The 22905-nt window shown below is 42.6% G+C and overlaps 1 protein-coding gene across 1 annotated transcript; it reads right to left on the bottom strand.

Moving 5' to 3' along the window:
• Positions 1-334: 334 nt before the first annotated feature.
• Positions 335-18224, bottom strand: LOC134439715 (uncharacterized). The gene is made up of 16 exons (XM_063189621.1): positions 17831-18224; positions 17023-17131; positions 15199-15412; positions 12945-13087; positions 10116-10272; positions 9790-9857; positions 9194-9423; positions 7855-7968; positions 7342-7467; positions 6581-6688; positions 5844-6002; positions 3943-4651; positions 2655-2718; positions 2360-2547; positions 1663-1751; positions 335-1101 (listed from the first exon to the last, which is right to left on the bottom strand). The coding sequence occupies exons 1-16, from the start codon at positions 18014-18016 to the stop codon at positions 1012-1014; spliced, it is 2754 nt and encodes a 917-aa protein (XP_063045691.1). The 5' UTR covers positions 18017-18224; the 3' UTR covers positions 335-1011.
• Positions 18225-22905: the final 4681 nt, after the last annotated feature.

Genomic DNA, 22905 nt, shown 5'->3' with positions numbered 1-22905 from the left:
AAATAATAGTTTTTTTTGCAGGTGGCTTATCAAATAATGTTGTTACTTTGAACAGTGTTATCAAAATCACTTGATGTTTGGGAGGACATACCCTGAGAGTTAGACAAGATGAGCATGTTTCATTCTCGCAATACGTACGTCATATGTTTATCAGGCTACTGTGAGTAAATAATAATTAGCCTAGTTTATACCAAGCTGTAAGTCTACTTTCAACACATATGAAAAGACCAGGTAATAGGCCAATAATATGCTTGGTATTCTTGTATGCCTAATACCATAAGCATAAAGTAACAGTGTAATATGGCTATGGTTTTTACACAAAACTGCACAGGCCTACAGGTGACACAACACCTTTATTTACATTTATGCAGAAAATGGACTTTGGCTCGAGCCCCAGACACTAATAGAGAGTTGAGCTATAAATAATTTTTAGAATTTCTGATTTAAACTCCTCACAAACCAAGGAGAAAAAAAAACACATTTAAAAGGCACAACAAGTGTCATTCTTGCATTCTGACAGATTACATACTCCATACATACATGGTATATAAGTGGGACTGTATTGCCTGTTGGAATCATTAGACACATTCCCTTGTGTGTGTGTGTTCAGAATTAACCATTTGCTTGTTATACATTGTACAAGTCAGCAAATTGTGATTTTTTTTACATTTCCCAAACTTTTCCCTGTGACACAGACATCAAAACCATTGAAAAGAGAACAAGGAATGCATAAATGTTATCTGGAGTGCATCTTCACAGACAAAGGGATAACAAATAATAAAAACAGGCTATCAACCGGTTTTAAATTGAAAAATGCCTATCTGCCAAATGCATTCACAGTAGATCAAGGAGGTATTGTGTTTTAAAATTCACATACAAACCATTTGTAGATAATTCATAGACAATTCCAGAACATCATTGTTTAAAATATAGTATGAACATTAAATGTTTGTATTTATTTATTTTGTGTTTAACCACACGCTAAAAGTGCTGGCGAGCATGTTTTTGAACTCAAACAATGTCTTTCACATACAGTTGGGTGATAACATGAATGGCTGGCTCTCCAGGCAGGAACTGGTGTAACAGGAACGATAGAATCATCTATTCAGAGGGGACAAATGAAGATAACATTTAGTTAGGGGTTTTATTTAATGAAGGGCAGCAGTAATGAAAAATATGAGTTTTCACGTGCTTCTTGAAGGCTGAAGCATGTGAAAACTTAGACAATACATATTTGGTGAGGACTTTGTGTGGAATTATGTGATTTTAATCCCAAATAAATAATTTAAAAAAAAATGTAAGGGAGAAACCAAGACATCCTTGTATAGTGGATATCTTTTATAGTTCCATTTTAAAACAGTCTTTAGAGTCAGTGGACCAATGTGTACATTTGTATGGAATTAATCAAATTTGAATTTGGTATGCAAATGTCGGGGTCTTCACATTGTACCGTCATAAACATCCTCTCACACTGCCAGCAGCAGGGGAACAGGTTGATATTAATATCAGATGAGAGTCATTATATATTGGTTTCCATGTCACAGAGTAATACACATCACACACAATGTGCAGAATTCTTATACTACAGAACATATATTCTTGGATGGTATAGTAAGCATGAGCAATAAAGAACTGTTGTAAACAAAAAAATGCTGTCCTTACATAGACCAGCTTCTTATTCTCCTCAGTATCTTGGAAGAGCTTAAATACTGTTTCCACGTCAGTCTTCTTTAGGACTAGGAAGTTTGAATCTGAAAGCATATACATCATATTTTTTTAATACTGCCATTGACACTTGAGATTAAATAATAATATGCATAATTAAATCATGCTATGCAATCACTTGAAATTGCATTTGAGATTGAAATTATTGCTCCCAGGAATGTCAAAGTTTGGTTAAACTAAGCATAGTGATAAAGACATTGATAATAAGCACGCACGCACGCACGCACGCACACAGTGTGCAGATATTCTGCGGATAAGAAAGATAAGCTAGCATGATACAGACATGTGCAATAAGTACACACATGCACAATTATGCAAAATAAATACACACACGCGCACACACACGCACACACACAAACATGCACACACACGCACGCACGCACACACGCACACACGCACACGCACACGCACACGCGCGCACACACACACACACGTATCAAAATTCTGCTTCAGAAGTTAAAAAAACCCTGCTCCAGCAAGCGCAGAGGCAATTTGAATCATATCGACAATGATTTGGCCCAATCCACAGAGCTCAGCTATCTAAGCTGAGCAATGCCAGTGTAATAATTTCATGATTTAGCCTGGCTCATCAGGCTGCCAATTGACACCTCTGTCCACCCCTCCCCATACGTACATCGGGTGTTGATGAGCTGCTGAGCTCGTTCCCTGGTCTCGTTCATATCTTCTGGGGTCCTCGGGGGAGGTTTTGGCCCCCCGGCATGGGCGGTGCCGTTGGGCCACTGCTTCTCTCTGACGAGGTCAATGTAGGACGCCATCTGCTCTTCTGTGGGGTTCATCCGATCCATGAAGCTATTCACTTTCCTGGGAGTCACAGAGAAAAAAACAACAACTCTGTTAATCTACATGGAATATATTACACATTTGTAAAAAAAATATATATAATTTGGCGGTTAACTATTTCTACCTACTTTTTCACCAAAGGCATGACCGGTTTTAGAATGGCATCAAATATATTGAGGATTAAAGAATTCCCTAAAAAACAACAAATGAACAGTTAACTTTTGGTTCACAATGACAAGGACATAGATGTGTGTGACCAAGGTGTGAGAGTCAGAAAGTCAGGTGTCAGTCAGACATGTATGTACTGTACTGCCCTACAACACAAGAACACAGTAACTCAGATTCTGGCAAACTGAGAAAAAAGGCTTCAAAGTTTCCTATATGGTGCAACAACTGTGTTGTCGGTAAAGTGGTGGCGACACTTCCTTGTAATAATTTTTTAGGATAGAAATTGAATGCACGCAAAAAAACCTGAAAAAACATTTATGTGTCTTTTTGCCACAAACAAAGTTACTGCGTTCTTGGCTAGTATTACGGTGTACTCCCAAACCATTCCCATTGGAAAGTGCAGCAGTAACTCACCAACTTATTGCGTTTTTGTTTTGCACCACATAACCTTTAATCCAACACCGCAGTAACTGTTTTTGGTCATTTTTGCACTTTCAAAATTATTTTTCTATAAAACGGGACGATGTTAGACCACCATTTTTTGACACAAGACAAAAGAGATAGTTTAAAGCCCATTTCCGATCAAAACGCAATTTCGACCAGTTTCGAGTTACTGCGTTCTTGTTTTGCACGGCAGTGTAGATGAGACAGGAATGCCAATGTCTAGGGTTAATAAAGCAGGTCAGTCAGTAGGTTAGTGGTGCGCACATCCAAGACGCAGGTGCATGACAAAAGGCCAAAGTCTTGTAGAAATAAGAAGAATGTCCGCACACTGCTCCCGTGTTGCTTTTTTATTTTTCTCAAGTGAGCGCTTTCGAGCTTTCGCTCTTCATCAGACTAGTCTGATGAAGAGCGAAAGCTCGAAAGCGCTCACTTGAGAAAAATAAAAAAGCAACACGGGAGCAGTGTGCGGACATTCTTCTTATTTCTAGGGTTAATAATGTATCATGTTTACACTGCACATACACATCCATTGTAATTCTAACATTTAAAAAAAATCACTGTTCAGACATCATCGTATCTTCCATAAACCCTTAGGCGTACACTAACTTCATCATGCCTGTGCGCACTTCCATTCACTTTGCATCTTGCTGTAGTCTAAGTATATGGCTTGTATGATTTGTATAGAGCTGCACTCTTTATTCCCCATACTTTGTTTATTGCTGTCTATGTCTTCTTTTTGTAAGTCTCTCTGAATAAAAAGCATCTTCTAAAATGTACTGTAACATCACAAAAAAAAACACAAACCGGATATTTCCTTGAGTAAATCAAATATGGCCTTAGTGGCCTCCAGGTGCTCCTTGGCTTGGTTAGCGTTCTTGTCCAGCGGCGCGAGGGGAGGTGGGAGGCTGGCCTCCTTTGCCTGGCATCCTATGTCTCGTCCCCCTCTCCGCTTTCCCACAGGCTTCCTAAGACCGAGTTTATCCCGCTTGCTTACTTTGCTGCTTCCCGTCTGCGAGCAGATATCGTTCAACGACGAGGTAGAGGTAGAGGTAGAGATGGAGTCGGACCCCTGGGTGAGTATGTTGTTGTGCATTTTGGGCATCGCCGCTTTGGCTTTGGATAGAAACTCGTCGAAGCTCTCAGCGATGCTGTTAAGGCCGCTGATTAGGGGTCCGGAAGAGTGTGGTACATCCTCCGACTCCTCTGGTCCGTTACCGTTGGTCAACGCAGGTTCTTCGATACAGTCTTTGAGGTTGGTTTTAGAACCGTATTTGTTGTTGGGGTCATTGTTAAAATCCTTGATGCTGGTTACAGAGCAGCGTCTACTGTTCGACTCGCTAGAAGAGAAACCGTTAAGGGAAGCAGGATGATGAGGTTCTGGGATGTCTCCTTTGGCATGTTGGTCCTGACCGTTCACCTTGCTGGACCGGTGTGATGTTTCTGGCTCGTGGACCGTGGCAGCAGTGAACTTCATGTCATTTACGCTTTGAGTATCTGCCCCTGGACCATTGTGCTGAAAGTGACAACACAACAAAAGGAGACATTTTAAAGCACTCATCTCACTTAAAACACTCATTTCTCAGGAATCAGCATAGCCCCAACCCACCTTCTCTTCCTCATGTCCGGGTTTGAGGAAGTATGCAATGTCACTGGGAAGACAACACATCTACACTATACCCACCTTTGCTTTGCCCTGTCTGTACATAACTTCCCAGCCGTGGCCCAGTGCTTAAGGAGATGGGCGTCAGATCAGAAGATTGCTGGTTTAAATCCCACCCTTCCCCTCCCTATCTCACTACATGGCTGATATGCCCTTGATATGCACCTAACCCCACACTGCTCCAGGGACTGTAACCAATACCCTGTAGGCCACTGATAATAGCTGTAAGTAGCTTTGGATAAAAGCATAATCTAAAGCCCTATTCGGACGGGACTAGTTTTATGGGAGGACCTGGGGTATAGTAATAATAACCTGGACATTTAGTGCTGTCTGAAAGCGCCATGTCAGTAAAGACAGCGAAGTATGTTGGTAAACTTCGCAGACAGTTTCACCACTTATGAAACAGTCCGGATAAATTACCGTAGGTAATACTAATCCTGTGCAAAAGAGACCCTGTGAAAAGATGTCTGGTTAAGTGCATGAAAACACACATTATATCTAAAGTCTCCGGGCTTGTAAACATCACAGTCTTGAAGTATGCAGTCAGTTTTGTTTGAAGTAGTTGTTCTAAACTGTGTTCGCTGTCAAATTCAGGCAGCAAGGTGAAACGCACTCTCCAGATGCAAAGACACGCATACAGACACATTAGCATGGATTCTGATGGGTAAGTAAGTAAGTAAACCAGCAGGCAATTATTCAAATTGTTCCACGGGACCAAATGCCTCAATGGATTAGTTAGTAGTAAAATCAAAAATCAAAAATATGTTGTGGGGATGGCATGGCACGCACATGATGACAAGACTGTCACAATGGTGTGTGACGATTTACCCCTCCAACTTTTTGTTCGTTTACTGAGACATTTTAATCCAGTCGGTATCTGCCATTTCTTTATTACTGACGTTCGGAGATTAAATCTCATTTCCCCATGTCCAGACATAAAACTAGTCCCATCCGAATAGGGCTTACGTGTAATGTAATGTAATGTAACGGCTTGTCATCTGTAATCTTTAATATAAGATTAGGAATCTGCCTAACCCCAACCCACCTCCTCTTCCTCTTGTCCGGGTGTGAGGAAGTAGGCGATGCCACTGAGGAGGCCCCACACCCCACTGCCCGGCTCCTCTTCATTCAGCAGTCTGTCTAGCGGACACAGGAACTGAAACACCGGCTGGCTGTGACCGAAGTGCTCGTCATCCACCAGTTCCTGTTGACCGAGGCAAGGGGGCTGAGTTAGACCAGGCCACTGTGTGACATGACACACACACACTACGTGACTGACATGTCACACGCAAAGTTCTCCTGCCACAATCATGTGATGTGTCACTTGTCTGTCAAGAGGAATGTGTCGCAGGGAAAAGGCTGTGAAAATGTAACATGCAGTGAAAATTGTGTTGTTTGCCTCTACTCTGCATGGGTGTGTGTGTGTGTGTGTGTGTGTGTGTGTGTGTGTGTGTGTGTGTGTGTGTGTGTGTGTGTGTGTGTGTGTGTGTGTGTGTGTGTGTGTGTGTGTGTCTGGGCGCGTGTGAGGGAGGTGCTAGAAGTGCTTGTAGAGCATAATACGCAATGTTATATGCGAGTTGGTCAATAAACGTTACTGATAAGTTTATAAGGGGTTTAATTTAGTTTAAAGCTACATCTTTTGTACTTTATACAAACCCATTGTTTGTAGTAGTGTATAATGTTTGCCATCTTAGCCACGTATTTGAGTAAGAATATGGTGTGTCTCTGTATTGTGTGTTGTATGTCTAGAGAACATTTTCGGCAAATACATTAATCTTCTACCTGAAGAAAGTTTTGCAAGATGGTTTTCGCTTCCTCCAGAAATGCTGCATCGCGGTCCTGTCCTCCTTCCGCCAATATAGCGGATATCGATGGCAGCCCTGACATGTCCTGAGAGCAACATTGGAGAGTGAAGGGTCAGGGTATGGCCACCTGGCCAATGCCTGATCCATGTGGTGATGTGTGTTTGGTGACACCCTCAGCTGACCCAAGACACTGTGGGTGGACACGCATACGGACAACAAGTTCATTGCAACAGGTCAATGCCATAACTGCCCTAAATCCCTCGGGAAGAATTTAATGGTCCATTGCACAATTTATGCTATGCATTCACATATTCATCAAATCTTACATAGTAAATTAAGTAACATTTGACCAGAGTGTGTTTTGCTGCCAAAGATGTCCATGACTGGTCATTCAAAGTGGTGGATGTATAGGAGGCAGATCCATATGAAAAGTTTACATTTCCAAGCCATAATAAATACTTAAAAATCTATTGTGGTAGGAAATATTCATGAAAAAAGGAAATAAACTACAAAAAAATGACACACTTTTCTGAAGCATATAACCAGTGTGCAGACCAATCGCTCATATTTCATGCAAACCAGCCAACATGTAACAGTGTGGTGATAACATTTGACTGAAGTAGAGTCAGACAGGAGAAGTGAAAGTGTCACATTCCAGTTTCAAGTATGCGTACGTGCATGGCACAACCAGTAACTCCTGGTTTTTAATTTGCATGTCAACCTGAACCCTCCACTCACCTGCCATCGGCTATGGAAATGGAGAAGGTCCGTGCCTGTTTTGGTGACGTCCCAGTGTAGATTGTCAGGATTGTCACGCTCTTCGAGGTGAACGGTGAAGCACAGGTCTTCATTCTTCTGCTCGACCTGAAAAGATTACATCAGAGATGTGTGATTTACAGAGTGGCTGTGGCAAAAAAAAAATCCCATTTCCAACACAACACAGCATACATGTATGTACTAAGGAACTTTTGCACTGACTTTTCACAAAGTGCTGTAAAATGGATAGAAATTAACTTTCTTCATCATTAACCAATTTGGCTAGTAAATGTTAAATCTTACTAGCCAAACACGCACTCACTATGAGTCAAAGTGGCTGGTAAGTTTTCTTTTCTACCAGCAAAACAGAATTTCCAGCAGCCAGCTGGTGGTTGTACATTTAGAGCCCAACTAGTCTGGTTTTATATAGACCATGTTATAGTTTATATCGAATATGCTATAGTCTGCCAGGCTAATTAGCTTTACCAAGCCTACCTTATTCACAACAACAGTCCAGTTCCCCACCCTCCACATCTCATAGGACAACTTGAACTCCATCATGTCCTCCTGAACGCTGGTGAGGTAGGATTCCAGGTCACTGTCGTCCTCCTGACAAGTCACATAACATGATGAGAAATGCAGAAGTTACTTTAGCATACTGTAATACCCAAGTGGTTACAGTCACATTTGCTCTGTCATTGTGGGGGCAAAACCTGAAGTAATGTCCTGTTAGACATGTAACACATTACAATACCATAAATATTAGTTGAGAGTGTGCACAAAAAGCCACTCCCATTACGCAAATATTTCCTCTACTCGTATGTCATTTTATTCAGTGATTGATTTGAAAAAATATGCAACTAGAAAAGCGCTCTGAGAGTGCACCTCCGCCAAGGCAGGTCAGAATTCGCTTATAGCCAAAAAGAATCAGTTTGCAATTCTATACACATGCAGTATATCCGCGACCACCATTGCTCAAAGTGAATTAGTGTTGTGACGTTTGTGAACGAATCAATTCCTTTGAACGGCTCTTAGAAGTTAACACTGGAACTGGATCACAGCTCCCTACCATGTTTTCTTTCATTTTTCCTTTGCTTTAAGCATGTGACCTTCAAGTGACTTTAATTTGGGGGAAAAAACACAAGAGTCTTCCTTGGAGACTTACAGAAACAGTCTTTAGAAGCAGGAGGGTTGTTGTTTAGACAACTTTACCTACAAGTGGTGTGAAAAATGCTATGTTCTTAACACTGAAAAAAAGAATAAAAAAGCTGTTCAAAAGAACCAGTTTGAGACAGTTTTTTTGAACGGGTCTTTGAAAGGAAGGAGCCACTATGATCCGGATTCCGTAAAAGAGCCCGAAATCCCTTGCCTGATTATCATCGACTTTCAATTCTCATGCAGAAGGTGTTGCATCACTGGGGGGGGGGGGCAGCAGCGATCGGACAAACAAACCAACCAAACAACACACTGTGTGCATTCCAATATGCGACCTTGCGTCCTCCATTTGGGCTTGTGGCCTCACGTTTTGCTGATGCCCCGCCTCCGTGGAGAAAACAATTATGTTTCACCGCAGTCAGCCAAGCCAAAACAATTTTTGGGGAACTATTCTTCATTTACCATCCTGTTTGAAAATGAGAAAATGACTTTACAATTGAGCTTTTCCGAGATATTGACATATTCTGTTGTCAGTGATGTCATCAACGTATTACTTCCTGGTACGAGGCCACAAGCACAAGTGGAGGACGCAAGGTCGCATATTGGAACGCACTCACTAACTCGGACGATCACATAACCTCCTTGGCGGAGGTAATTAGAGTACAAATATATTACTTACCCCATCTGAGCCAATATGGCTGCTTCTGCCGGACCCCGTGTTGCTGCCTCCTCCTCCGCCCTCCTCATCCCCCTCCCCCTCTCCATCCGGGGTAATGCAGGCGGTGCGCCGATGGGACAGGGCCCTCCGGATCAGCTCCTGCTCCTTCATCTTCAGCTCCTTCTTCTTGGCCTTCTTCGTCTTCATCTTGTCAATGAATTTCGTCCATCCCTGTTTTAATCTTTTCCCACCTTCAGATACATAACAATGCATATCAGAATTCTGTTTATTTGGCAATTGCAGTGCAGTTGCATGTAGGAATTTGACTCTAGAAGACGTTCGCTCTCTCAACATGCTCCCAATAGACACACACACTATATTAATGCAACTAATGCATCAATTACCAACATTTTGAACGTGTAAATGTCTTCATATTTACTTTGAATTTCATCTATCCCTTAATCTTTTAACACCCTCCATTACACGCGTGCACACACACACACACACACACACACACACACACACACACACACACACACACACACACACACACACACACACACACACACACACACACACACACACACAATTTCTCCATATAGTACAAAGTGGTGAACCTTTTTTCTCTTTCTTTCCTTTCTTGTTCCTTTTCCGCTTGGGGACATCCTCTTCATCATCTGTTGAGCTGCAATACAGACATGCAAAGCAAAGTCACTTGCAGAAGCAAAGCAGAGGGAATAAACACGGCATCAGCGCGACCTTTTCATACTTTCTGAAGCCGGTTTGGTCGCCTGTTTGAGAATCAGATCAAATCAGATGAGAATGCGAACAAACATTCCACAATGTACGCATTCTTAGAATGTCCTAGAATCTTGTGACGTGGAAAATGGGGGTGACAGAGAGAGAGAGACAGAGAGAAACAGAGAAAAACAGAGTGACTCACGCTCCAGTGTCTTCGGTCTCTGTAGTGGATGCATCGTCTCTCTGGGACTCACACAGACTCTCCACCGACCGGCTGACGGCCACTCTGTCCAGCTGACTCACTACCAGCTGGTTCAGGTTGTCTGGGTCTGACAGCCAAGTCACCAGCAGGTCTAACACTGAAATATACATATAGACAGAAGACATTAGTGTAGGTCATGTGCTGGTACACAAACAATCTGTATTAATTATATTACATTACATTACACTGAGCGCCTGGCGCTTTTAACCAAATCGACTTACACTTATTATTTTACAGGGTATTGTTGGTTACATTCCCTGGAAAAATGTGAGGTTAGGTGTCTTGCTCAAAAACACTTCAGCCATGAATGGAGGTGTAGGGAGAGATGAGGGTGGGATTCGATCTGACGACCACCTCCCTAACCATTAGGCCACAGCTGCTGCCCCATGCATCTAACGCAATAAGCTATGTGACACAGCAGTCTTTTTCTGGGCTCACAAAGTGACACAAAAAAACAAGATAAACCATCACTTGCAATATTCACATTAATAACAACAACAGGCGATGTCAGCCGATAAACAATTCAATCAATTATTATTCAACTACTATTACTGACAGAGGCGATCCACACACTGACTAGTGGAAGGATGTTGAATTCACATGGGTTGCTTTTTAAATACATTTAACAGTTCAGTCAGTTGTCAATAGAAAAAAGGAACTGCAACTGCACTTTATCACAGGTCACACACTGGCGCACAGGAACTAAGAAAGGCTTAGTCACACAATAACTCATGCACATCTGCATTTGGCATTTGTGTATTTAGACTTCTCTGTCCTAACACGCCTTTGACACGTACAAAAAGTCTAAGGTCAAGTCAGCTCTTTTGGTACTTCTGTGTTTTTCTTGTTACTCAGAGCCATTTCAGAGCAAAGACACGTGAACACGGGCATATGCAAAAGTCAGTCATGGCCGCTAAATGTACACACTGAGAAAACATAAATCCTAGTTTTGATTGTTCTATCCTGGTAATTCCCGGTTTTGATTGTGAATGTGCTACAACAAGTTTGATTTTTTTTTTTAAATGCCTGCTGTATGGGATTATGCTTTATTTATTGGTGGGCTTACTTTTGAAAAAGATAGTTTTGATGCAACTAAGGATAGGGGAGGTTTGTGACCATGATTGTGTTGTGCCAGGAGTCCTCAACTGCATCCAGGTCTTCCGGTGAAAGGTGTTTAGCTGTACTAGGCAGCTGGGCTTCTTTTTGGAGCTTGAAGACGCCTACTGGTCCACTCTCCAGAGATAAATACTGGAGAAATATGGACAACTACAAGTCCGTAGAGACATCATCATCACCTTCAGGCCCTAAAAAAAAAAAGTTCAGCTGCCTCCAACGGAACTATTTTGGCTGGGAGGAACCTGGATGAATGAGAATCCGCAGAAACCAATATGCAACATTGCATCCTCCAAGTTTGTGCTTGTGGCCTCGCACCAGGAACAGCATTATATTTCAACATCTTGCAAAAGCTCAATTGTAAAGTCATTTTCTCATTTGCAAACTGGATGGTGAATGAAGAATAGTCCCCCAAAATTTGTTTTGGCTAGGCTGACAGCGGGGAAACTTAATTGTTTTCTCCACGGAGGCGGGGCATTGCCAAAACGTGAGGCCATAAGCACAAGTGCAGGACACAAGGTTGCATATTGGAATGCACTCAAGGAGAGAGTAGTGAGGGCTGATGGTTCTTCTCAAGGTGACTTGCCATTCCACCCAGCGGATGCACCAATGCAGTAATGCACAGCACTGCGCTGCGACTGTGTACACACGCTTGTAAATGATTACCTCCTCTTGAAGACCCCATCCTGTTATGATAACAACGACCTTTTAAAGGAGACCTTTTCAAGGAGAGAACCTTTTACGATCAACGCTTAGCGTAAAATACAGCGGTAGAGCTCAAGGTTGCACAGGGTGCACTTCACAGTGACCTTTGACCTTTAAGTGTGTGAATGTTTGTGTTTTCTATGAAAGGAATGTGTTGTAAAACAGTACAAGATTCTAAAATTCCACATTATATTCAATGGAGACAAACATTCTTTAAAACGATGCATTAAATTAAGCCAAGTTGCATCAAAAGTACATGGAAAAGAAGGGGCTATTTTTTAGAATGCATGTAGCCAGTTCCATTGATTATAATGGAAACTAATTGTCAAATTGATGGCCCTGCTGTGGCCTAATGTTGCGGTCACACCGCCGGCGTTGAAAGAGCTAAAACGCTGCTGACTCCTGCCTAGGAAGCACAGGTCAGGGGCGTTGAACGAGGCAAAAGATTCAACCTGAAGCGTTCGACCAAGAATCTCAACCAACCGAAGCTCGTGTTTAGAAAAATGTGAACATTCCATTGGCTGACACCTGCCGCCGCCGAGCTCATTACATATTTTTAGATGAAGTTCAACTTTTGACGCCCTCGGCTTTTGACACTTTTGACTCTAGACACGCTTTGCGGCTTTTAACGCTTCTGCCGCCTGCTCTCCCATACAAAGTCAATTACTTCCGCATCTTTCCACACGTTCAACGCTGGCTGTGTGACCACGCGGTAATGGTAGGGCACAGGGTTACTAGACTGGCGACCCGGGTTCGATTTCAGCCCCCGTCATTTACAGATCCTTCCTTGTCTCCCTCTCCCCACTCATTTCCTGTATCTCCTCCACTGTCAAAAGTGTCACTGTCAAATATTTTTTTTAAATGTTACGGCAGAGAAGTCCAGTTTAGTCCCAGCGTCAATGTCCAAATACTAAATCATTGGAGGTTAAAAAGGGGGAGGGCATGAAGTACCTTTCAGGGCCACCACTTCATTTAAAATACACCGGTAGAGCTCGAGGTTCCAGAGGCTTTCTGGGAGGAGGTTCCGTACGAGGGCCTCGGAGAACACCCTGAGGACCGCCATCTCCTCGGTTCTAGAGTTGAACAGGGGACCTCTGGGGAGGAAAACAGGAGGGCACAGAGGAGGAGCTACATGTGAGCGAGGTAACAAGATACATGTACATTTGCAGAAATCCCCAGGTGAACAACAGACAGACAAACACAGGGAAGTACCAAATACATCTGTAGAGAGATAAGCAGGTCGACCTCAGGGACACACCGAGGTGAGGCAATTAGGTGGTGAGGTAAGAAATGATGCTTTTGTAGATACACAGGTAGCAGATAAATGGGTGAATGCAGATGAATAAGACAGACAGACACAGAGACAGAGACAGAGACAGAGACAGAGACACACACGAACACACACACACACACACACAATTTCTCCATATAGGACAAAGTGGTGAAGCTTTTCTCTTGTAGCTACACTGTGAGAGAGGTAAGTTATAAATATAGTACACTTGTAGAGATTAGTGGCTCAACAGATTATCCGGGTGGATAAACAGGAAATCAACAGTCAACACAAAAAGGTGGAGTTATAATACATTTGCAGAGATCAACAGGTCAACTAGACTATAGATAGAAACACCCAAAGGTATGCAGGTGATCACAAGACATTTGTAATGATAAGTACCGGTATGCGAATAACTGACAGGAAAAAGGTGGAGCTGTAATGGTGAGCTCGATAACAAATACATCTGCATATAAACAGCCACACAAGAGACTAACAGACACAAAATGTGGCACTAAGCAAAGCGTAAAAAGTAAAGTAAAGTAAAAAGTAACAGCCATTTCAAGGCAAATGAAAATTAAATGTTACTGGTGAGCTGGTGTAACATGTTTAACAAGTGACTGTCAGGTGATGAAACTACACAAGGGTCTGAAGTCTCCACCAGTACCCTTTAAATCAAATGACATTTTACATGGGCCAATGAAATGGCATTTAAAGTTGGTGAGTGCCATAAACACTGTTAATACTCTATCCAAAAATGTTCATAACTTAGTAGGAGAAAGAGTGAAGTCAGCATGTGCACCATTGGTCTGAGAAGTCTTTTTATCTAACGTGTAAACCTCTAAACATGCAGGTAACAGGTGGGGAAAGAGGACAGCACTCTCAGACTGATGCTTATGAAATGCTCATGCATGCGCTAGTACTTTGCATAGGGTGCGATTTACATGTTTTACTTACCTACATCATGCGCACTATATATAGAACAACTAAAGAACAAGTGACCCTTTCAGATTTCACTTTTGTGATATACTTTTTTGGCTTTTAATACAAACTATTTAAGCTTCAAAGCTTCTTGATGCAGAGTTTGATGCACATCAACCATCAACCACACTAACCAGGCCCAGCAAAGACTCAAAATGGTAGGGCACTGCACTGCTACGGTGGGGATCCGGGTTCGATTCCGGCCCACGGTCATTTCCCAAAGCTCCCCCATCTCTCTGTCCCACCCGTTTCCTGTGGCTCTCTACACTGTGCCATCCTAATAAAGGTGAAAAGGCTTAGCCTGTTGACCCGACCATAATACTTCTTCATATTCTTGGCATGGAGGTTCTTTTCTGGGTAGGGTTTAGTTGGCTACTAGGTGGCCAGCCAATAAACGAACGATTAGGTGAGAGGTGCTATCCAATCGTTACAAACCAGAACTGAGTGCAATCCTCCCGCCCTTCTAATCGCGTCAGGTCAAAGAACCTCCAGACCATGAATACGAATGAAGTATTACGGGCAGTCTGAAAAAGCCCCCCGAAAATACAAAAACAACCAAGCACGTCAACCAGCATCAAGGTCTGGAGCAATACTTCAACTATATTTCCCCCATCCTTAAGACAGGGGTTCCCAAACTTTTTCCCCTGCGCACCCCCTTGTACATTTCAATGTGGTTCGCACACCCCCTGAGCGTATTTTGGTGTGCTGATGGCAGCGCAGGTATGGATTCACTGCTCATTCACTGCATATTAAGCACAGTCATTTTTGGGGAATCTTCTCTTCCAATAGTCTTGGAATTAAACTACACTTCAGATGGACCCTTCCAGCATATAATGCACCAATGAGTTGAACCACACACATGAGCAAAAGATGAAAGGGCTCATTGTTACTGCTTCCTCCACCGCTTCCTGTTAACTACAGAGGGGAAAAAAGAGACAACAACGGCTCACTCACCCCGTGCTCTGCTTTGCATTGTGCAGGTGTTGGGTGAGGATGCGTACGCAGCCTATACTGGCGTCACAGAGGTCGAACTCCCGAGCCCTGCAGATGAGGCGGTCCACAAACAGGTCAAATTCGGTCTTCAGCGCTGCGTGGAAGGGCTGGTTGATGGTAGACTCTGGCACTGTGTACCACGGAAGGACTGACTGTGTGTATGCACACTCAAAGACTAGGAGGGAGAAAGACAGACAGACAGACAGACAGACAGACAGACAAACAGACAGACACGCACGCAAACACGCAGACACACACACAGACACACACACAGACACAAGCCAACAATTTAGCCAACAGACAGACAGACAGACAGACAGACAGACAGACAGACAGACACGCACACAAATAAGGCAACAATGTTAAGCATGCTCCATTACACGCATTGCACTTTTTGCAAACAGTTTCATCCAGAGTTGACTGAGGGTCACACTCTCTCGCGCACTCGCTCGCTCTCTCTCTCGCTCTCTCACTCACTCACGCAAACACGCACGCACGCAAGCACACACGATTTATCAACAGCTTCAGGCCTGCGACATCACCTGCATTGCACTTTGCCAACAGGTTTGTCCAAAGATGGCCGATGGTCACATGTTTACACTCAAACCCTGGAAGCCACATCACACTGCAACTCTCATCATTAGACCACATTTCCATCTGACCTAATAACATCTCTACTGTACTGTACTGTGCAGATGATTTTATCCACAACGACTCACAGAAGAGGATATTGAGCAAGCGATTCGACAGCACAGATAAGCAAAGACAAACAGAGCAAAACAAAAGAAAGCCATAGCAAAGTTTGTGCAATTAGGGTACAGGGCAGTGTTTGGTTATTAGTCTGTTAGGAGGGGGGACTGCTCTCAGAATAGAATATTGTAACTCTGTGTTTGTCTGCTGTGTTTTTCAGATGCTATCTTGTAGAAGAGATGGTGGAATGAACATTTGGTCACGGTCAGAAGCAGCTTCCTTTTCCTCATGAGGAAGACGACACCATTGCTCTAAACCCCCGACAACAATAATGGACTTGACAGCTGTGTGATATGAAACAGTTTCTCAGTAACAGGTCATCACATAAACCCTCACCTTTTACATTAGATAAGCACTTTTATCCAAAGTGACTTACAAACGATAAAATCATTAGTACATCATGGGCATTGTTTCTGGTGTGGACGGTGGGAACATGTCTAAAGCCTACTACTTTTCAGATAACCTTCATTTGTCCCCCCCAGTTTTTTTTCACTGTATAACGCAAAATAACAATAGGATCTTTAGGCAACTAGCCAAATGCATGTTCCCGCCGATTTCCAAAACAAACCCATAACACCCCTGATCAGCAGAATACAATATACTGTATGGGGATACAGAGTATACAGTAGATGTCAAACCAAACAGGGTTAGTAGTGCAGATGAGCATAGTTTGTATTTGTTTTTAATCGTGGAAAACGGTCACGGAAGAGAGGAGCCTTCACAAGTTTCTTGAAGCGTGAAAGACATGACCTAGAATTGCAACCTCTAGTAGCTGATTCCACCATTGAGGGGCTACAACAGCTTGGACTAGGATTGGCTCATGTCAGACCAAACAATAACATCCATGTCTGATTGGCTTTTGGTCTCTGTCTAATTGTCTAATTCTAAAAAAATAAGTATGAAACTTTTTTCACAGCAGTCATCTATGGATGAAATGGGTGACGTGACTCAACAAATCAAGTCATACAATATGCATTTGACAGCTGTGTGGCAAAGAAATGCAGTTCTTGATAACAGGTCATCATGAACCCTCACCTTCTCGAAGCGACCTCTTCACAGTTAAATACTGAAAGCCATGCTGCAATTCCTCTGGGAAACTGGTTGTACTGCTCCGATGGCCACAGCGTATCTCCTCATCTACCTCCTACAGATTGAACACAGGAGAACGTGTTGCATAATAGCACATGATTCACATATTACAAATGACATACATTTCTACTGATATATTGTTGATAATACCATTCCTTCAAAAAAAAAGTTGTCAAGTAAAATGGCAGTTTTTGGTTGTACTGTACACAACTGGGCATCAGTGTCACCTTGCACCTAGAGGGGACCTCAAAGGGACCTTTTGCTGTGACAGCAACCTTATAACTTGTCTGTAGGCTATGAGACACACAGCTTTACTGTGCTCTCACATAAACTAAAAATACAGGCCACCAGTATTATTGTGAAAAACTTTGAGGCACTTTGTTTTTACCAAAACAAACCCCTCCCGGCAGCAGTGCGATAACCTGCCTCGTGCTCCATCTCATGCACGCAGCCTAATTCATGTTTGGAAACAACTTAGTAGGCTAGAGCTCTTGGTGTATAGTTCTAAGTTAAGTATACGTGAAAACCCAGCGTGTCCATATGTAGAACGTAAAGAGCAATGTCATGGACAGATGTTTTTCATTTGTGCGTTCCCTTTGTGCCCCTGAAATCTCCATTTTTGACCGTATGCTGGTATTCTTTGCATGTGGAAGATTATCTGCAGCATACACCAGAAGCAAAAACAACGTCGGACTGATTTGTGACTTTGCAACCTAGGCGCTGCCCAAAAAAATCTACAAAGAACGCACGTTACCTGACATGGTGATTGTTCAGCCAACTCGTCTGTCTGCGTACTACATTCAACAGACCCTTTAAAGAAATTCAGTGAAAACAAAACGCAGATCAGTACGCTCAACTGAAGTGTAACTTGTCCATAATCCAAACAATACCACATGAAGGCAAAGACAGCGGCGACGAGGAAGCGCTGTTGCAGGTACATTGTTTTCAGATGGTGAGACACATCCACGCTGTTGCAGCCCAGTCAGTCTGCGCTTCCTCCACTCAAACAAAACTCCATCCTCGGTGGTTCGTCTCAGACTTTCATGGCAGTTTTCTTTTTCATCAAAATGAGAATTTAAAGAAGAGCTGGAGTCCGAAAGAAAAATATGTAGAGAATGAGAAGTTCCATCCTGCCGCGTCAACGTGATTGGCTGTGAAGAGAGGCTACATTTTTCCCCTTTTTCTTTTCTTTTTTTTCTCCCTCGGGGGACAGTATGGTTACGCCCCTTTTCTCCGCTTACCATAATGTGTTGTTACGATGATATGGGTGTTGCTCTGTAACATTTTTTTTTCTCTGAGAAACTGCTTTCACATATTTTGAAACTCTGGCAACTTTCTGGAAATTCTTCTCTGTATGAGCATTGCAAATGTCCAATTCGTCTCGAGCACAGCTGTGTGGTTAGGCCTACCTCGCTCTGCCAAAATTTAACAGATGTTATGAAGACTCCTTTTCTCACAGTCATCCAATGTAGCCTACATTGAGCTGAAAAAAAAGTTGGACACATTGCCAGTCAAAGTTCAGGTCCAAGACCTTTCAATGCAATGTCAAGGGGTGTGTTGTGTGTGTGTTACTTTCGGAAAGTCTGCTCTGACCTTGCACAGCAATATTAAATCAAGAGATCTTTGGCCTTCATATAGTATGTTAATGGACCGCTTTCACCAACTCAGGTTCTTTCACTCTGAATGGACTTGGTAGGGTGTAGCCCTCTGGTTTCCCTTCCACCCTCTCAAAAATGAGGCAGTGAAACTTGGTTTGTTTGGTCCTTGGGTTTGTGTGTTTTGTGTCAGGCCCTGAACGTGTTGAACTGGTGAGCGACTAACAGTGGTAGGCCTATTGGTCATTCTACCTGGTGATGGCTCAGTTTCACCCACCCACCCATCTGGCATGCAGGGATGTCGGCACAGGGGTGGGGTGTTACAGTGGGGGTCATCGGGGCCCCATGTATTGGAGGGGCCCACAGGGAGTTTTTGTTTAGATATTTGGAGTCGGTCGGACATGTATTCATATGGCCCAGAATTTTCGCGCAACAAAGCCTATGGCTGCTCTTATTTTTTTCAGTTGTAGTAGGAGGTGCTGTGAGCAATGATGAAATGGTACTGACTGACATTCAGTTGTCATAATCTCAGGTATTTTGCATAAGGTATTAGGAAGTGAGTAATAGAAGCGATCTCTAAGGTGATGGCATAGCATAACGCTGTGGCTGCACAGGTCTACAGGATGGATGGCTGGAGATAAAGCAGCTGGTTGAACTTGTTTTGTGCTGTGCTGATTATGGATAAAATGAAGTGTGTGGAAATGACGTCTGGGGTTTTTGAAGATGAAAAATGTAGTGTGTCGTAGTTGTAGTTATTCTACTTCTGCTACAGGTCTTGTGATTTGTGTCACATACGTAATACCCAACTTGTAGTAGGCCTAGGCTAAAGTATACTTGCATAAATGTGGAAAAGATTATTATTCTAGTCCTAAATCCAATAACTTATGGACAGAATATGTAACTATTCTTGTAAACGTAAACACTGTATCAAATGTGAAGTATACTATTCTGCTCTACAAAGGCAAAGTGCAGTAAGTACATAGTAGCCTATTTTGTCAAAATTGAGTTTAGACAGAAAATGGTCTTTCTTCACAATCAGATTCCTATCATAGATCAAGTGTGCCTGCACATATTCTATGGCATATTATATGAGTGTGAGCTGTTTCACTGGCCTATTCCTGTGACACACCAAATTCCATGTTATAGTCTAATTACGCTATGTATTAATGGTGTATGCAGGCATTTGAAATGATCTCGCGGGCCAAATAAAATGACTCTGCAGGCCAGATTTTGAGATCCTTGCTGTAAGCATTGCATTAAACCAGCAAAATTTACCATGGAGAAGCACAGTGGAAATCAGCCATGGACTAATCCACCTCATGCACCCGGCACTCTGCTTTCTTCCTCAGTTGCTTTGGCACAAATGATATATCTCTGGCAGACAAGCAAAACTATCAACAACTGTACGACACTCAAGAGGCATGTCTTGATTTACAATTCTCAATAAATGAATGCCAGGTATCTTGATCAATGTTTCATATCCACATGAGCTTTATGACTTGTTGCAAAAGAAATGTGCCTCACTGCCATTTCTGCTCCAAATATGGTACAACATGTCACCTCGTCAAACTCTAATCTCCCGGTATTGCATGTCTTGGCAAAATGTTGAAACGTTGAACAAGTTTAAACATGCTGTTAAGTCTTCATTAACTGTAATGGGTGTGTGCCTAGGCCCTGGTTAGGTATTGGTACTGATGCTTTTGTGTGCTTGTGTACACAATGGCAGCAGGGCAGTGGCGGCAGTGCACTGGCTCAGCACTAAATGGTAAGGTAAACAAGGGCACAGTTCTGATTGGTTGAGCGCTATCCTATTACATGTATAGACAGTCAGTCTGTAAGACATCTGTTGGTAGTAAACCTTAGATCTTGCCCCCTGGCGGGCAGCAGGCCACACTACAGCTATTTGCCATAATCTGGTATACCAACAGCCTGACAAAGGCAGCTGCTATGAATGTCCACAAGGTGGCACTAGATGATACTACTTCTGGGTTGCTCCTTCCCATAGCCTTATGCATGACAGTGAAAAAAGTGAGAGCCCAACTGGGAAACTTCAACTCCCATTGTCATTGTGACACAGCACTGTGCACACTGCACACAATGAAATTGCATTCATGCCTTACCCGTGCAAGGGGGCAGTCCCCAATGGCACCGAAAGGGAGCAGTGCGGCGGGACGGTACCATGCTCAGGGTACCTTAGTCACGGAGAAAGATGGGGAAAGCACTGGTTAATTGCTCCCCCCACTAACCTGGTGGGTCGGGAGTCGAACCGGCAACCTTTGGGCTATAAGTCTAACGTCCTAACCGCTTACCCATGACTTCCCATTATGCATAGCCATAGTATATATGTACAATATAGGCCTACAGTATATTGTATATGTCTATGCTTACATGCATGTTATAGCTCCGCTCCATCCTAAAAAGATCAGCCCATGCTGTTAATTTCTGCAGAAGCCCTAGGGTTTTGAGGGCCATGCAGCGTGTCAGTTACAGTTTTTCCTCAATCAAATTCTCTCAAATTGGTACATCAGTGTCAATCTAAAAAAGGAGTCTGATCAAATCAGGGCTTTGAACCGGTTCAAGGAACGAAAACGAAAACCGGGAACTTTTTGTATTTTACAGGGAACAGAAACAAAACCGGAAACGTTATTATTTTTTATGTTCTGGAACAGGAACACTTATTTAAAAATAATGGTAACCGGTTAATACCGGTTAATACCGTTCCTCAAACAAACAAAAAAAGTAATTATTTTCCTGCGCATGTTACCATGACGGCTGAGGTTCACGTCCTGTGTGACATCAGACATTCTCTGACTGAATGGAGAGAGAGCTGTGGACTACAAAGTCTCCACTCCACATCTTAAATAAGAGAAACCACTGTCATACAAAAGGGCAAAGTTTCCATTGCATCATTGTAAGACATTGCAGAGAAGCGTGTGTAAAGCCCACCAACATATGTTCGACATTAATGGGCATCCATGGCCGCTTTAAATATGCACAAACTTACAATGTCCATCATAGTGCTCCCCGTGACCCAAGTCAGCGTGGAGCGTGCATTTTCATCATTGAGGTTTATTCTCCGCTTCTCCTCTTAGGTCGTCCCTAAATGACAAAATTCTGGAGGATATTCTTTTCATCTGCTTGAATAAACAGTTTGGAATGTAGGCTGACTCATTTGCACTTCCGTCTTTCTTGGTTAATTAACGTCAGTTAGGCCTATGGGAGTAATCAGCTGACAGGAACGAAATTAACCGTTCCGGGAACAGTATTTTTCTGTTCTAACCGGTTCGGGAACGTCAATTTATTGATGGAACGCATAACCAGAAACGTTATAATTCCGTTTCTGTTTGGAACGGAACGTTTGGAAAAAAATAACGGTTCAAAGCCCTGGATCAAATTCAGAATAGTAGACTCTCAAGGTGCTTAAGGTGCTTCTTAAGTTATTATTATTATTATTATTATTATTATTATTATTATTATTATTATTATTATTATTATTATTATTATTAAAGATCTGTCACTCACCTGGCAGCCATGTTTCAAAATAGTCACCAGACATGGATTTTTTTTAAAGATTTTTTTTTGTGGTCTTTTTTACTTTATTCATGATAGGACAGTGAAGGTGGTGACAGGAAGCGAGTGGGAAGAGAGAGACGGTGAAGGGCCAGCAAAGTACCCGGGCCGGGAATCAAACCCGGGTCAGCTGCATGACAGACGACGACAACCCTTTTCCTGTATTGCCAAAAAAATCATTTTGGACAGGTAGTTATCCAATTCCATCACAAGCTTTTGTGCCACTGAACTCTTAGGGAAGAATTTAAGCACATCTGTGGCTGTGGCTATTAGATCCCAATTACCTTCCTTCAAATGTTCATGCACATTGTGTTTCTGGCTGTACAATACGTCATTTTTATGTATTGGATAGAATTAAAGGTTCATAGTTCTACTGTATGACACATGTGATATTGTGAAAACAGTTGTAAAAAACTTTATATTTTGTAAAAGCGGCAATGCCGGTTGAAGTGCAACTATTGGGCAGTATTTGAGAAGGGCAACACCAGCGTTTCATACCAGTCAAAAGTTTTAGAGCAACCTAATTCATCCAGTTATTTATTGCAGTTCAACTTGTAAACATCCATTGAATTGCTGATGCTGTACTTCTGGACAGCATCTCAACCAGAGAGTAAATCAGTATAAAACAGCCGCTGGTTATTATGAATGCCAAAGGTGTCTACAC

This window comes from Engraulis encrasicolus, chromosome 23, assembly GCF_034702125.1.
Source record: "Engraulis encrasicolus isolate BLACKSEA-1 chromosome 23, IST_EnEncr_1.0, whole genome shotgun sequence".
NCBI classification, from domain to species: domain Eukaryota; kingdom Metazoa; phylum Chordata; class Actinopteri; order Clupeiformes; family Engraulidae; genus Engraulis; species Engraulis encrasicolus.
The sequence above is the reverse complement of the archived record's forward strand: the minus strand, read 5'-3'. Positions and strand labels throughout refer to the sequence as shown.